At 35.4% G+C, this 17,237-nt stretch overlaps 1 protein-coding gene across 3 annotated transcripts in view; it reads right to left on the reverse strand.

Moving 5' to 3' along the window:
* Positions 1-17,237, reverse strand: part of EPM2A (EPM2A glucan phosphatase, laforin) — a 167,251-nt gene that overhangs the window by 69,720 nt on the left and 80,294 nt on the right. For all 3 annotated transcript variants that reach the window (XM_086708069.1, XM_086708070.1, XM_025925654.2), the window contains exon 2: positions 4,861-5,035. In XM_086708069.1, coding sequence (XP_086564195.1) covers positions 4,861-4,922 — 62 coding nt within the window. In that variant the 5' untranslated portion in view covers positions 4,923-5,035. The remainder of the gene's footprint in view (positions 1-4,860; positions 5,036-17,237) is intronic.

Raw genomic sequence — 17,237 nt, forward strand, 5'->3', positions numbered from 1 at the left:
ATCCCTGATGAACACAGATGTAAAATTCTCAACAAGATACTAGCAAACTGAATTCAACAGTATATTAAAAGAATAACTCACCATGATCAAGTGGGATTCATTCCTGGAATGCAGGGCTGGTTCAATATTTGCAAATCAATCAATGTGATACATCACATTAATAGAAACATATGATCCTCTCAATAGATGCAGAAAAAGCATTCGACAAAATACAGCATCCTTTCTTAATAAAAACCCTCAAGAAAGTCAGGATAGAAGGAATATACCTTAACATCATAAAAACCATATATGAAAACCCCACAGTTAATATCATGCTCAACTAAGAGCTTTCCTCCTAAGATCAGGAACACGACAGGGGTGTCTACTCTCACCACTGTTGTTTAACATAGTATTGGAAGTCCTAGCTTCAGCAAAGCAATCAGACAACAAAATGAAATAAAAGAAATCCGAATTGGCAAAGAAGAAATCAAACTTTCACTTTTTGCAGATGACATGATACTCTACATGGAAAACCCAAAAGACTCCCATGAGCTGCTAGAACTGATACATGGATTCAGCAGAGTTGCAGGATACAAAATCAATGTACAGAAATCAGTTGCATTTCTTAACACCAATAATGAAGCAACAGAAAGAGAAATCAATAAATGGACTCCATTTACAATTGCACCAAGACCATAAAATACCTAGAAATAAACCTAACCAAAGATGTAAAAGATCTGAATGCTGAAAACTTATGAAAAAATTTGAAGAAGACACAAAGAAATGGAAAAACATTCCATGCTCATGGATTGGAAAAACAAATATTGTTAAAATGTCAATACTACCCAAAGCAATCTATACATTCAATGCAATCCCAATCAAAATTGCGTGAGCATTCTTCTCAAAGCTAGAACAAACAATCCTAAAATTTATATGGAACCACCAAAGACTTCAAATAGCCAAAGTAATGTTGAAAAAGAAAAACAAATCAGGAGACATCACAATCCCGGACTTTAGCCTCTACTACAAGGCTGTAATCATCAAGACAGTGTGGTATCGGCACAAAAACAGACACATAGACCAATGGAATAGAATAGAGAACCCAGAACTGGACCCACAAATTTCATGGCTAACTAACTACTCTTTGGCAAAGCAGGAAAGAGCATCCAAGGGAAAAAGTCTCTTTAGTAAATGTTGCTGGGAGAACTGGACAGCAACATGCAGATGAATGAAACTGGACCACTTTCTTACACCATACACAAAAATAAACTCAAAACGGATGAGAAACCTAAACGTGAGACAGGAAACCATCAAAACCCTAGAGGAGAAAACAGACAACAACCGTTTGACCTCAGCCACAGCAACCTCTTACTCAAGGTGTCCCCAAAGGCAAGGGAAATAAAAGCAAAAATGAACTATTGGGACCTCATCAAGATAAAAAGCTTCTGCACTGCAAAGGAAACAATCAACAGAACTAAAAGGCAACCGACAGAATGGGAGAAGATATTTGCAAATGACATATCGGATACAGAGTTAGCATCCAAAACCTATAAAGAACTTACAAACTCAACACCCGAAAAACATATAATCCAATGAAGAAATGGGCAGAAGACATGAACAGACACTTTTCCAAAGATGACATCCAGACGGCCAACAGACATATGAAAAGATGCTCAACATCACTCCTCATCAGGGAAATACAAATAAAAACCACCCTGAGACACTACCTCACACTGGTCAGAGTGGCTAAAATTAACAACTCAGGAAACAACAGATGTTGGCGAGGATGTAGAGAAACAGGAACCCTCTTGCATTGCTGGTAGGAATGCAAACTGGTGCAGCCACTCTGGAAAACAGTGTGGTGGTTCTTCAAAAAATTAAAAATAGAACTACCCTATGACCCAGCAATAGCACTACTAGGAATTTATCCAAAGGATACAGGAGTGCTGATTCATAGAGCCACATGTACCCCAATGTTTACAGCAGCACTTTCAACAATAGCCAGATTATGGAAAAAGCCTAAATGTCCATCAAATGATGAATGGATAAAGAAGATGTGGTTTAAATATACAATGGAATACTACTTGGCAATGAGAAAGAATGAAACCGTGCCATTTGCAGCAACATGGATGTAACTGGAGGATATTATGCTAAGTGAAATAAGTCAATCAGAGAAAGACAGATGTGATATATTTTTACTCATATGTGGAACTTGAGAAACTTAACAGAAGATCATGGGGGAAGGGAAGGAAAAAATAGTTACAAACAGAGAGAAAGGGAGGCAAACCGTAAGAGACTCTTAAATACAGAGAACAAACTGAAGGTTGATGGGGAGGGGGAAGGGGAAAATGGATGATGGGCATTGAGGGTTGCATGTAAGCAATGAATCACGGGAATCTGCTCCTGAAACCAAGAGCACAATGTATACACTGCATGTTAGCTAACTTGACAATAATTGAAAAAAAAATTTCCTATCTAGTTCTGAGATGTTAAATTTAAAAAGGAAATGTGATATGCAACAAAAACAACAAAAGATATAAATCCAAGAGGTCCAAAATCCATCTAGGGAAGGTTTTTTTTTTTGTTTTTTTTTTTTAATTTTTTTTTTAACGTTTATTTATTTTTTTGGGACAGAGAGAGACAGATCATGAACGGGGGAGGGGCAGAGAGAGAGGGAGACACAGAATCGGAAACAGGCTCCAGGCTCCAAGCCATCAGCCCAGAGCCCGACGCGGGGCTCGAACTCACGGACCGCGAGATCGTGACCTGGCTGAAGTCGGACGCTTAACCGACTGCGCCACCCAGGCGCCCCTAGGGAAGGTTTTTAATGATACAACAAAAACAATGAAGGAAGAGAAATAATCAAATAGTAGAAGAAAATCCCTTAGAGCCTAAGACACGACTCTTCAGCAATTGTGGTCCAGGAAAAATGAAAAATAACTCATAAACACATCCTCATTAAAGGTCAGAACATCTCAACAGATGCTTCTTTTCAGTTCTCTTCTCTGGATCCTCTTCTCTTTGATCACCAAATTGTATGGATCCACGGGCTTATTATCTTCCCTTATTTTCTTTTTCTCTGCTATATTTCACTCATTCACTAAGTGATTCCATCTAAACTCATTACTTAGAAGTCACCCAGATAATGATAACCCCAATTTTATCTGTCCACTCCCAACCTCTCCATAAACATCCAGATATCAAATTGATTTCCTTTCTGCAATCTAACCTACATTTCAAATGTAATATGCCAACAACAGAATTGTTATCGCAATCCATACTCTAGTCTTCTCATCTCGTCTTCCTCATCTCAATACACAGCAATACCATTAATCCAGTTCTTCAGACCATAATGCCATAAGTCATGCTTAACTCCTCTCTTCCTCATGCTCTGCCTCCAATCCATCAGCAAGGCCAACATCTAGCATGGATTTAAAAGAATGGTGTGTCCAAGAAGAACATGAATTCCCTAATACCATGATGAAATGTTATACTCATATTACCACTCACAACCCTGTTTGTATTAATTATCTCTCTCATTCAAAGCAATACAGTTTTTTTTATGTTTTTTTATCAATTTTTGAGAGAGAGAAAGAGAGAAGAGAGTGAGCAGGGGAGGGGCACAGAGAGAGGAAGACACAGAATCTGAAGCAGGGTCCAGGCTCTGAGCTGTCAGCACAGAGCCCAATGTGGGGCTCAAACTCATGAACTGTGAGATCATGACCCAAGCTGAAGTTGGACGCTTAACCAACTGAGCCACCCAGGAGCCCCAAAGCAATAGTTTTTAAGAAGATGAGAATGTCTCTCTTTGTCTATGATACAAACACTGCATGATCCACAGTAAATAGTATTTACATGATATTTTAAATGTTGAATATTGGTTTCCATTTTTAAATCATCAAACTATAAAAGACTTACTTATATTTAGTAAATGAAGTGTAAATTCTATAAACCTCGAGAAGGTGAAAGTAATGCACAGTAGGAGTTAACAGGCGGAAGTAGATGTGGAGGAAAATATGGGGACAATAAATCCCTGACTTATCCAGCAGGAAATCAAGAGGCACTGTCAAAAATGTATGGGTCAAGAAACAGAATTTTTATGAAGTCAAATAACAAAGGAATTTTTTAATGAGCTGGTAGGGATTGGCAGTGGGGAAAGAGAACAAATAGAAGTGAGCTAAATCTCTCTCATGCCACAGATAGGAAATAATAGCTATTTTTAAATTGATACATTATATGAATTGATAACACGATAGGAATATTATTTAAGACTTGGATTTAACCTCCAGAAAAACTAACCATAAAATCATTGGAAATAATTACTTCTGATGAGTGGAAACAAAGGAAAATGTATTGAACCTTACTTTTTAGTTAGCAGCCTCATTAGCGTTTCAATTTTTATTATGGCAAATATTGCTGGCCTAACAATTACATACACAAAAAATAAATATATTATTAAATAGTATAGCAAATGATCACATCTGATCTAGTTTTATGTCTGTATTTACACATGTTTATCTGAATAAAACTTTATAAAGAGACACCAGTTTTTGTTTCACTGTTGGTCAGTAGCATAAAAGATATACATGCTGGTCTAGGATCCACTATGTAAGTACAAAGATTGGCCAACTACAGTCTGGTCAAAATACGTTGATGCCAGTTTATGTAATTAATAAAAGAATTCTATAAAAAGGATCCTTCACATCTAGAACCAGAAAAGCTCACACAATGATTCACTATAATTTATCTCCTTAAAGTACTGCAGGCCCACATGCCTCCCCAAAGGGAGACACTGCTGTTTTGAACACAGTAAACACTTCCATTGTCCTAATACTACCTCTCGTCCTACTTCTATGCTTATAAACATGGCACTATTTTTACCTTGAATAATGCATGGCTTGGTGGCCTGCAATATTAAAATAGAAGTCTGTTGTGTGCTTCATCTCATTGGTGTGCCCAGTGGCCTCAATCCAGTGTCCTATTGGGAGACAATAAACACCATCCACCAAGTTGTTTTCATTATAAGTATAGCAACGGTCGTGGTGAGGTCCATTGCCTGGAACAAGAAGAAATGACAAACAGAGAAATTAAATCAATGTTTTGCTTAAACAGCCACAAAGTAGCTGATGCAAAATTAATAGGAAGAAGAAAATAAATATAAAGCTGCTTAATCTATACATTTCAGTATCAACAAAAATAGGCTACAGTGAGGGGAGAAACAGAAAAAAAAATTTGTAGAGTTACATATAAATTTCACAGAGTTCTGTGCTCCCTTTGAATAAATGCAGATTTCCAGAAGCATATTAACTCTCAGACTTTTATGGTTACCTCTCACTGCCCTAACTGCCCGTTGTGAGTCATTTTACAGCCTTTTTATCTTTTGGTATGCAAATTCATAACTAAAATCAGCAATAAAGCATTTTAGTATCTCAAACAAATGAATTTTTTTAATAAATACATTAATAAATAATAAAACAAATGATCACATCCAACCTACTTTGCATGTAAATCAGTGGTTAGTACTATTTTCAGATGGGACACATAGTATCATAGAGATTAGCTACCTTGCCCAAGGTCATAAAACTAGTAAATGCAGCACCAGTAGCAAACTGATACTCCTAGTCCCCCATCTCTCAGGCTCCTGTTCAGGACCTTCATCCTGTTTTCTACCTACTTCACAAGCACCAGCACCGCCACCTTCCTTCCATTGAGTAAACCAAAAGAGACAGAGGTGGAAGAACATGTCTCTGAAAACACTATTTGTCTATATCACATTCTGCCCAGTATCTACTACACTAGTAAACAGATCCTTTATTTCTATGAAAATTACAATTCATACATTACTTCTATTCACCCTTCTTATGTGACCACCCTATTTCAAATCATGCCTTTCCTTAAACAACCTAGTTTCCATATATTGTCTTTAATAAGAAAAACATGTAAGCAAAATAAACATAGGAATAAGTCACATTTGTTACAAATACGAAAATCTGACTCATTTGTTCTTTTCTCTCTCTTACAAAACATTTTACCTAAAGTTATTTGGCATAAAATGTCAAAAACAAAAAGTCCTTAAGTCATCGGGCAATTCTTTGGGATATAATTTCCACCCCCCAATCCAATATAAGGTACAAGACAGCTCCTTTAATAAATCATCACTGATCTTCTTAGATCAGACTTCTCTTTTTCTCTTGATGACTACAAGGCACTACACCAATTTCTCCTTTACCCCTGATATTTAATAGATGAGAAACAAACCATACTAGCAGCCCCATTTCTAAAAATATATCAAATAGAAATATAACAAGAGTAAAAAATGATATATAGAGATACATGTATTAACAATACTATTTTAATAGCAAACACTCTAAACTATGTAAGTTCATCTATTCATTTTTCCACAAATACTTACTGATTGTCAAGTACACAATCCACACTATGCTAAGTCATGTTAAGGATTTGGGTATTTACTGTAAGAGCAATAAAAAAAATGAAACATTTTAAGTAGGCTGGTAACATGACCAAATTTTTATTTTGAAAGTATCTCTCTTGTTACAGAGTAAAAAATTAATTCAAACGCAATGAGATTAAAGCAGAAAAAGTCCATTTAGTTAAGGACTTCATTAGCCCAGGCAGGAGATGATGAAAGCCTGGAGGTAGAAAAGGGAAGGAGTGGGCAGATTCAGGAAGGAAAAGCCACAGGAATGGTGGATTAACTGGGTATGGGAGGTGAAGGAAAAAGGGACTCTAGGCTTCTGGCAAATATAACTCAATATATAGTTGTACCACTCATTAAGATGTGAAATCTGTAAGAGGTTGGAAGGGAAGATCACTAGTCTGGTTTTTGTATGGGCTTGAAGTGCCATTTAGATACAAAAGAAGCTGTCACATGCAGAGTTGGCATAATTGGTTTGACACTCAGACCAGAGATCTGAACTAGAAAAATAAGCTTATGAGTCATCGACGTGGCAACTGAGGCAAGGAGATAGATGAGTGACAAAGAAAAACAATATTGATGTAGAAGAAAAGGTTTCTAGAACAAAGTCTGAAAGCATCCCAACATTTAATAGCTAGATAGAGAAGGATAAGCTTACAAAGGACGTACAGAAATAAGTTGGAGAGAAAGACCAGGAGTGAGTAAATGAGGTGGAAAAACATGAATAAAACTGTAAATAGATACTAAAAACTGGGTGAAACTGGGTCTGACTGTTAAAGGTAGTTACATCTGGAGAATGGAGTTTGGATGGGGAGGACCATTTTACTCTAAATTATTGTGAATTCACTGGATTTGTCACAGACCACAAGTATTACTTTTTGGTTTAATAAAGGAATAATACCTATGGCTCCCACTGTTCAGTACAGTAGACTTACAATTTAAATATTACAAATTAAATAAATACAATTATTCAGGAGTTCAAATATACATAAATTAAAATATTCAAGAAAAATCATTTACATAACATCAACCACCTCATCCTTATAAATTAACTTTTGGAAATACTCATTTTTACACACACGTTTCAGGAGAAGTAACAAAACATTTCTATTTCTTTCACCAAGAAGGTATCAGTGGAGGCCACTAGAAAGCTGGGACTCCCACCATACTCAGTAATAATAAGGTCAATCCCTTCAGTTGTCAATGGATGGGGAATCTGGGTAACAAGGCAGCACTCCCACCCTCCTAATGGAGAGTGTTAAAGGAATCCAGTTAAACCCAAAGATTTTAATAAAATCCAGAGTCACATTACATAATTCTCAAAATGGCCACATTTCAACAGAAAGTCATTCCTTACATCAAATATCACAAAGATCTCAAGCTAAATAAAAATTTTAAATACTTGAAAGATGCCAACATCAAAATGACAGAGATGTGAGAATTATCTGAAAAGGATTTTAAATTTCAACAACCCATTAGAACACATTTGAAACAAATGAAAATATTAGAAAGTCTCTGCACACACACACACACACACACACACACACACAAAACAGATGACGTAAAGAAGAACCAAATGGAAATTTTAGAACTGAAAAATATAACAATTGAAATAATAACCTCAGTGGATAAGCTCAAGAACACAATGGAGCAGACAAAAGAAAGAATCAGCAAGCTGCAAGACAACAGAAATTAATCAATCAAAGCAACAGAGAGAAAATAGACTGAAAAAAAGAACAGATTTAGAGACCTGTGGGACAGCTGGGTTGTTTCTAGGTTTTGACTATAATAAATAAAACTACTGTAAAATAAATAAAATTGCTATATACATCTAACATTCATGCAGTTGAATCCTGAAAAGAGAGGAAAGTGTGTGGCTGAAAAATTCTTGAGAAAATAAGGTCTAAAATCTTTCCAAACTTGCCAATAAACATAAACTACAGATTCAAGAAGCTAAGCAAATTCCAAACAGGAAAAATAAAGAAATCCATGCCACTACATATCATAATTAAATTTCTGAAAACTAAAAACAAAGAAAAAATCTTGAAAGTAGCCAGAGAAACTTAACAATTTAGGAGAACAATTCAAATGTGAGTAGGCTTCTCAAAAGAATGGCTAATAGACGATCTATAAACAGAAAAGAAATCACTGAACATCAGGAAGGATGAACAGAATAAGCAAATATAGGAGTAAAAACAATAGACTTCCCTTCTCCTCTTGAGTTTCTAACAAAAATTATAATGCTACCTGATATGGTTCTACATGTATAGAGAGAAAATATTTAAGACAATTCTATGAAGAAGGGGAAAAGGATAAAAAGGAAGGTATGATTTCTCCACTTTATTCAAACTTGCAAAATAATGACACCATCAACTATAATAAGTTATGTATGTATGATGTATGTAAATAAAAATAAAATTCTAAAAAATGTTCAAATATGTACTATACATGGCATATAAAGGTAGGAAAAACACATGGGGAGAAAAAAAACAGAGAAAACTAAAATGAAAAAGATAAAATGACAAACTTAAGTCCTAACATAACCAATAATTACATTAAAGTTAAATAGGCTAAATACACCAATTAAAATAGAGTGGCAGAGTGGACTTTAAAAAAAAAAAGAACCAATTGTATGATATCTAGAAGAAACTCACTTCAAATTATATACAAGATGGAAAGTAAAAGTGTTGCAAAAGATATACCATGTAAATATTAATCAAAAGAAGGCAGAAGTGATTATGTTAATATTATTTAAGTAGAACCTTCACAGCAAAGAAAATTACTAGAGAGAAGGAAATTATCTGATGTTAAAAAAAACAATACTACACTGTTTAACTAACTTGAATTTAAATGAATAAAAACAAATCTTAAGTATCAACCTATCAAGAAGCTATAAGAATTCTAACGTGTATGTACCAAAAAATAGAGTTGCAAAATATGTGAAACAAAAACTAAGACCATTAAATGGAGAATAGACAAGTTGGGAATTATATTGGAAATTTCAACACTCTCTCTCAACAATTGATATAAAAACTAGGAAGAACATCAGCAAGGAATAAAATAACTCAACAACACCATCAACCAATGGAATTTAATTGACATTTATAGAACACACCACACAGTAATAGCAGAATGCACATTTTCAAGTGTGCACAGAACATATACCAAGCTAAATCATATCCTGGACCATAAGATAATCTCAAAACTTTAGAATTAAATCACACAAAGTGTTTTCTCTGACCTCAATAGAATCAAACTGGAAATCAATAATAGATAATGGGAAAATATTCAAATACTTGAAAACTAATCAACATATTTCTAAATAATCTATGGGTCAAAAAGGAAATCTCAAAGGAATTAAAAATACATTGCAATGAATGAAAACTAAAATAGTATGTATCAAAATACTATGTGTGACATAGCTAAAGCAGTGCTGTGAGGAAAATTTATAGTCCAAAAATGCATACAGTAAAAATAGGAACAGTTTCAAATCAATTATCTAAGCTCCCCCTCAAGAAATTATGAAAAAAAGAGCAAAATAAATCCAAAGCAAATAGAAGTAAAGAAATAATAAAGATAAGAATGGAAATCAATGAAATTAAGAACAGAAAAACATTAGAGAAAATCAATGAAACAAAGAGCTGGTTTGTTGAAAAGATCATTAAGACTGGCAAACCTCTAACAAGACTGGCAAAGAAAAGTGAGAAAAGGCACAAATTACAAAAGAAAGAAAAGGGAGAAAAAGAAAGAAGAAAGAAAGAAAGAAAGAAAGAAGGAAGGAAGGAAGGAAGGAAGGAAGGAAGGAAGGAAGGAAGGAAAGAAAGAAAGAAAGAAAGAAAGAAAGAAAGAAAGAAAGAAAGAAAGAAAGAAAGAAAGAAAGAAAGAAAAAGGGGACAGGAAGGAAAGGGAAGGGAAGGAAAGGGAAAGGAAAAGGGAGAGATGTCACTACAGACTTTGCAGGAGTCAAAAGTGTAAGAGAATACTATAAAAACTAAAACACACATAAATTTGACAACTTAGATGAATTGGACCATCCTCAAAACACAAATTACCACAACTCACTGAATATGGAATAGGTAATTTGAATATTCCTATAACTCTTAAGGATATTGGATGCATAATTTAAACCCCCCAAAAAGAAGTTTCAAAGCCCAAGTAAGTGGTTTCAATGAATAATTCTACCAAATGTTTAAAGAAGAATCAATACCAATTCTATGCAATCTCAACATAGGCATGAAGAGAAAGAAAGAAAGAAAGAAAGAAAGAAAGAAAGAAAGAAAGAAAGAAAGAAAGAAAGAACTGTCCTTATTTGCAGATAACACAACTGTCTAGAAGAAAACCCCAAGGAAACAATAATACTAATTAAAAAAAAAAAAACTCCTAGAATAAGAGAGTTTAGCAAGATCACATGATATAAAGCAATTATGCAAAATAAACTTTATTTCTATATAATAGCAATGAACATTTGACAATTAAAATTAAATACAATACCATGCACTTAGGTATAAATCTAAGAAAAACATGTACACACTTTATATGCTTAAAACCACAAAATGTTAGAAAAGACATCAAAGCAGATCTAATAAGTGGAGAAGCATACCATGTTCATGGATTGGATAACTCAACCTCTACATCTGATACAAAACTAATTCAAAATGGATCATGGACTTAAATGTAAACTTTCAGAAAAAATTAGGGGAAAATGCAATATTTAGGGCTGGACAGAGTTCTAAGACTTCACACTAAACACAATCGAAAAAGGAAAAATTTATAAATTTGATTTCATCAAAATTATATACTTTTGTTCTGCAAAAGACCTTGTTGAGAGAAAAATAAGACAAGTCCAGATTAGAATAAAATACTTGCAAACCATATACCCAACAAAGGACTAATATCTAAAATATTAGAGAACTCTCAAAACTCAACAATTAAGTAACAATCTAATTAGAATATGAGGAAAAGACAAGAAGTGGCAGTTCACCAAAAAAGATATACAGATGGCAAATAAGTACTTGAAAAGATGTTCAACATCACTAGCCTTAAGGAAAATTCAAATTAAAGCCACAATGAGATATCACTACACACCTATAAGAATTTTTTTTATTTTTATAAAAGAAAAAATAGGACATCAACTTCTATACACAAAGCTGGGAGAAATTGGATAACTCATACACTGCTAATGGGAATGTAAAATGGTACAATCACTCTGATAAAATGTTGGCAATTTCTTTTAAAAATTAAACTTGCAAGTACTATACTACCTACCTGTACTTCTGGCATTTATCTCAGAGAAACTAAACTTTCCTTCACACAAAAACCTGTAGAAGAATTTTTACAGTAGTTTTATTTATTATGGTCAAAACCTAGAAATAACCCAGATGTTCTTTAGTGTGTGAATGCTTTAACAAATTTGTGATACATCTATACCATGATTGGCCATAAAAAGGAATGATCTATTGATATGTGCAACAACTTAGGCGAATTTCCAAAGAATTATGTTAAGTGGAAAAAATGCCAATCTCAAAAAGGTATACATACTCTAGGATTTCATGTATTTAACATTCCTGAAATGAAAACATTTATAGAAACAGAGAACAGATTAGTGGTTGCCAAGGATTGGGGAGGGTTGGAAGGTTGGAGAGGAGGGGGAATGTTGTGGTAATGAAAATATTACCACTGAGGGAAACAATAAAAGTTACACGGGATCTTTCCCTATTACGTCTAACCGTCGCATGTGAATATACAATTACCTCAAAATAAAAGTGAATTATCTTTCCAGATTGGAGCTGGTCATTGCCAGTTATTCATTAGCATTAATTTAGTGTAAGTAAACATACAAATAGCTCACTAAAGTAGGATAAACTAATATGTTATTGGCAGAAAAGTGGGAAAGGATTGATTTAATGAACAATAAACACCTGTTTCCTGGGACCAAATTTGGTTATCATGTTATTTGTTCATCAAGGCAAATTTGGTAAGTTAATATAAAGTGAATAAATGTGAAGGAGTAAGACGCCTGCTTTCTGACACTCCAGTAAAAACCAGAGAAGAAACCTCAGAATTTAAAATCGTAACACATTACTTCAAATAGTTCTACCAGTTTGAAAATTCAGGTTAAAAGAAGTTTATTCTTTACAAAGTCAAAAGTTTTGAAGTTATATTAGATAAGCGAAAACTATTTGGATAGTGTAGTCTACTTAAGATTAAAATTATAATTATTATGCACATGTTATTTTATGTGAATCTATCCTCTTTGGAATTTGACTACTTTGAAGTTTTTATTTCTAGCACATGAAAATAAATTCTGAACCTAACACATAAATCTCTAATTTTAGCTAGTAATTCACCCAAATCAAATCTCTCTCATGCCCCATCTGTTACTACCTCAAAAGTTATTGGTGCATAAAGTTGTACAAACATGGTATAACCATTACCAACTCTTCAGCATTTTGATATTCTGTTCTTATGGCACAAGTAAAACAAAATAAAACATAAAAAGTCTTTTTGCTCAGCGAATTGCCTCTTTAAGAGTGGATCCTGTTCCAGTTGAGCCCTTTGATAAATTGCAATATGCAATGGTAGAAAATAGCTGAGCTGGGGGCCAGTGGTGGGAGACAGCTGAACTGCCTCATAGACTAGAGGACTCAGAGGCAATTAAAGGAGAGGATGGGGGGGGGGGGGAGTGTAAAGGTTAAGAAGGAAAGGTAAAATGGAGAAAGAGGAAAGAGAAGAGACAGTTCAGGGGAAAGCTACGTAAGGTAAAGTGGATAGTCAAAACAAGCTGGTCATGAGAACACCAAAGGGCAGTTAAAGGCAAGCATTTTAATATTATTTTGAAGTTGTTTGCCCTCCTGTAACATCCCTCTCTTCTCTTCTTCCTCAACCCTCAAAATTATCTACTACATTCACACATGAATTTCTTATGTGGACAGAAAGAAGACAGTCCACTAAGAAAAATTTACTTAAAAACTGGATTCCTCACCTACATTGAGTTCATGTAAAACAGGGCAACATAAGCAAGGCCACAAGAAGGTGCATCTGCTAAGCAGAGCAGAAGCAGGAAAGCAAACTCAAGGATGATCATGAGGATGTAAACCTTCCCTGCTTCCACAGGCATCTTAGAGAGGTGCCAACCTCCCAAATTCACAACAACAGGGACTGGATAGAATCTGTAGTATATATGGGGGTGCCTGGGTGGCTCAGTCAGTTGAGCGCCCAACTCTTGATTTCAGCTCAGGTCATGATCCCAGGGTCATGGGATCGAGCCCCATGTTGGGCTCCATGCTGAGCATAGAGCCTGCTTAAGATTCTCTCTCTCTCTCCCTCTGCCCCTCTCCCCGGCTCACGCTCTCTCTCTCTCTCTCTCTCTCTCCAATAGATTAAATAATTAAATAAATAAATATCAGCACCCACACACACACACAACAGAATAAAGTGTTAAGATATAAAACAATAAGATCTAATAAGAAAATGATACATAATACAACACTTACATAGAACATTTTTACTTACAAGATTTTTGTCTTAGTTCATTAAAGAAATGCACAAATCTTAAGTGAAAAATATAAGTAGACAACATTTCATGCTACTGGCAAAAATAATGTTATTTGGCTAATGAAAGCTAGGAAATCAATGACTACCTGGGGATATGAAGAAATTTCTATACTAACTCAGGCACACAGACAAAACCTCATTCCTGTAGAACAATATTGCATTAAAATAATAGGAAGTTCATACAGTTAAGAGTGCCATACCTATAGTTAGAGCTGAAATAACATCTAAGAAAAATCCAGTAAAAAGCAATCCAACAAATTCAGGAAAGAACTCCAAGGGTTTTGATTAAAAATGATAATAACTCCAAACACAAAAAAGTGGCCCACTTAGCCATGATAAAAAACAGGAGTTAGACTTAGAGATATGAAAATGCTATTTGTTAAGGAGGCTAGAGTTTGGAGAACCAAGAAAGAAAATATCAAATGTGACAGGATGATTATGGTAATGAGTCAAACATCTGGCTCAGGTATGTATGTGTGTGTGTGTGTGTGCACACATGGGCACATGTGCATGTATGCACTTGTGTGTGTGACTGTCTTTCAAAGTAGAAAACTGAGGATTAATTATGATTCCTATTTTTATGGCAAATAGTAAGTTGAAATGTGGGGTACATCAATATCATCCTTTCTGTACATCTGGACATACAAACCTGTCCATTCCTTTTAGTCAAAAATGAGCCACTCACACTAAGACGTTTACTTGATGGAACTACAAGTCAGCAGGCTCATCCCTAACCTCTGCACATAACAGATCTGGCCTCACTAATAATCAGACTTAAGACCATTCATATATGCTTCCAATCCTATGAGATCATCAACAAAAGTCCTTGAGACAGTTGTTTAGTAGGTGGGTATGATGTGTTGGTCCCTTCACGGTGAGCTTGAGGTATACAGAAAAGGGGAGCAGCAGGAGTGATTAGCAAAGCTCAGCCTTGGGCCCACTCCCTGCCAAGCCTCCAGGGGGGGACCTTTTAGGTAAAACTCCCAGAAGAGTCTTGACCAGTTCCAGCTAAGACTTTAAGGAAAAAAGTTAACACCTGCCAAGCCATAGAAAGCAGAAAACATTACAAGGGAAAACTTCCATGATTATAGAAAAATATAGGTGAGGGGCGCCTGGGTGGCGCAGTCGGTTTAGCGTCCGACTTCAGCCAGGTCACGATCTCGCGGTCCGTGAGTTCGAGCCCCGCGTCAGGCTCTGGGCTGATGGCTCAGAGCCTGGAGCCTGTTTCCGATTCTGTGTCTCCCTCTCTCTCTGCCCCTCCCCCGTTCATGCTCTGTCTCTCTCTGTCCCAAAAATAAGTAAAAACGTTGAAAAAAAATTTTTTTTTAAAAAAAAAGAAAAATAGGGGCGCCTGGGTGGCGCAGTCGGTTAAGCGTCCGACTTCAGCCAGGTCACGATCTCGCGGTCCGTGAGTTGGAGCCCCGCGTCAGGCTCTGGGCTGATGGCTCGGAGCCTGGAGCCTGTTTCCGATGCTGTGGCTCCCTCTCTCTCTGCCCCTCCCCCATTCATGCTCTGTTTCTCTCTGTCCCAAAAATAAATAAAAAACGTTGAAAAAAAAAATTTTAAAAAAAAAAAAGAAAAATATAGGTGAAATGGAGGCTTACATCAAGCTAGGTTGAAGAAATATAACAGAAAAAAAAAAGAACTTACAGAAAAAGAAAAATTCAATAGTTATTTTCTTAAAATATTTACTAATAATTTAAGAGCTCCTTGTTATGAACTAAATTATGTTTCCCCCAAATTTGTATGTGGAAGTTCTAAAACCCTAATGAGGGCTGTATCTAGATATAGAGCCTTTAAGGAGGTAATTAAGGTTAAATGAGATCATAAGGGTGAGATCCTAAACCAATAGGACTCGTGTCTTTACAAAAAGGGGAAGAGACACCCGAGATCTCTCTCCATGCACATATAGAGGAAAGGCAGTGTGAGGATACAGTGAGAAGGCAGCCAACTGCAAGCCAGAAAAAGAGTTCTCACCAGAAACCGAATTTGATGGCTCTCTGATCTGGGACTTTCAGCTTCCAGAACCGTGAGAAAATAAACCTCTGTCGTTTAAGCCACCAATCTAGAATATTTTGCAATAGCAGCATGAGCAGACTAATGCATTCATACCCAAGAAATATCCTAGAGTTTAATACATATCCAAGTATTATTGAGAGCTTATGTATCCAGCTCTGTGGTAAACTGAGGTTGAAAAATGAAATTTAAAATATGATTCCTGATGAATGGACCCTTGTTAGTTACACAAAAGTTACACAAAGCAATTAGTGAATGAAACAAAGCTACCTTAAATTATGAAAATAATTGTAAAACCATATGACAAAATACTAACACATAAACGAAATATTCAAGAATGGCAAATAGGCTTCCTTTCCAATGCGATTTTCAATGTATGGTGACTGAAATGTTATGTTAAGATATATTTTAATGGGCAACTGGCCCACTGGGAAAGAAAACTATGATAGATTTATGATGTGTACATGGATGTGGAAGACTGAAAAGTGGAGACGGCTGTATCCGTGTGGGCCAGAATTACCAAGAAAGGATTTGCAATGGAGGGGATGGCTCTCAAGTTGTGACTGACAACAGGGTATGTTCTGGATACATAACAGAGAGGACAGCAATGTATGAATGAGTATGATTCAAAGCAGGAAGTAGATAACAGCAACAAATCTGTTTATTCCAGTGGGTAGAGTGACAACACAATATAGACTCAGGGGGTTGATCCTACTTACCAAATTCTAAAGCAAGCACAGTAAAACAACTGACTTGAAAAAGCAGAGAACAGAACTACCACTTCTCTAGCCATTAGTTAAGAACTCAGATTTTTTTCTAATGCAGAAGATTTACACTAATTAGGGATTCATGATGATACACACATCTCAAAATGGGAAGCATCTCAAGGATTGAAGCCTCTCTTGAAAAGTATCCCAAACAATGGCATAACCAGGCAATTATACTTCCATTTAAATTTAAATATAATAACAGAGCTCTCCTTCTTATAAAATTTTTAGGGAAAATCTAAAACTAAGATTGTTATTAATAGGCTTGACTCAAAGCACCAAGACTGAATTATTAATAATTCATTCAATGTGATGATAGTCTAGAGCAAAGCCAAAAGATTTGACCATCTGATTTGAAGTGATCAAATCTTTTGGTAGCTAATTATGCCTTGACTCAAGGGATTAAACAAGTAGATCAGCATATTAAAATGCTCCATCTCTGCATAATTGGATATATTTTCTGGATATTGCATTTACTTTCTGTG

This window comes from Puma concolor, chromosome B2 (assembly GCF_028749965.1).
Source record: "Puma concolor isolate L17-30 chromosome B2, mPumCon1.1.hap2, whole genome shotgun sequence".
NCBI classification, from domain to species: Eukaryota; Metazoa; Chordata; class Mammalia; order Carnivora; family Felidae; genus Puma; species Puma concolor.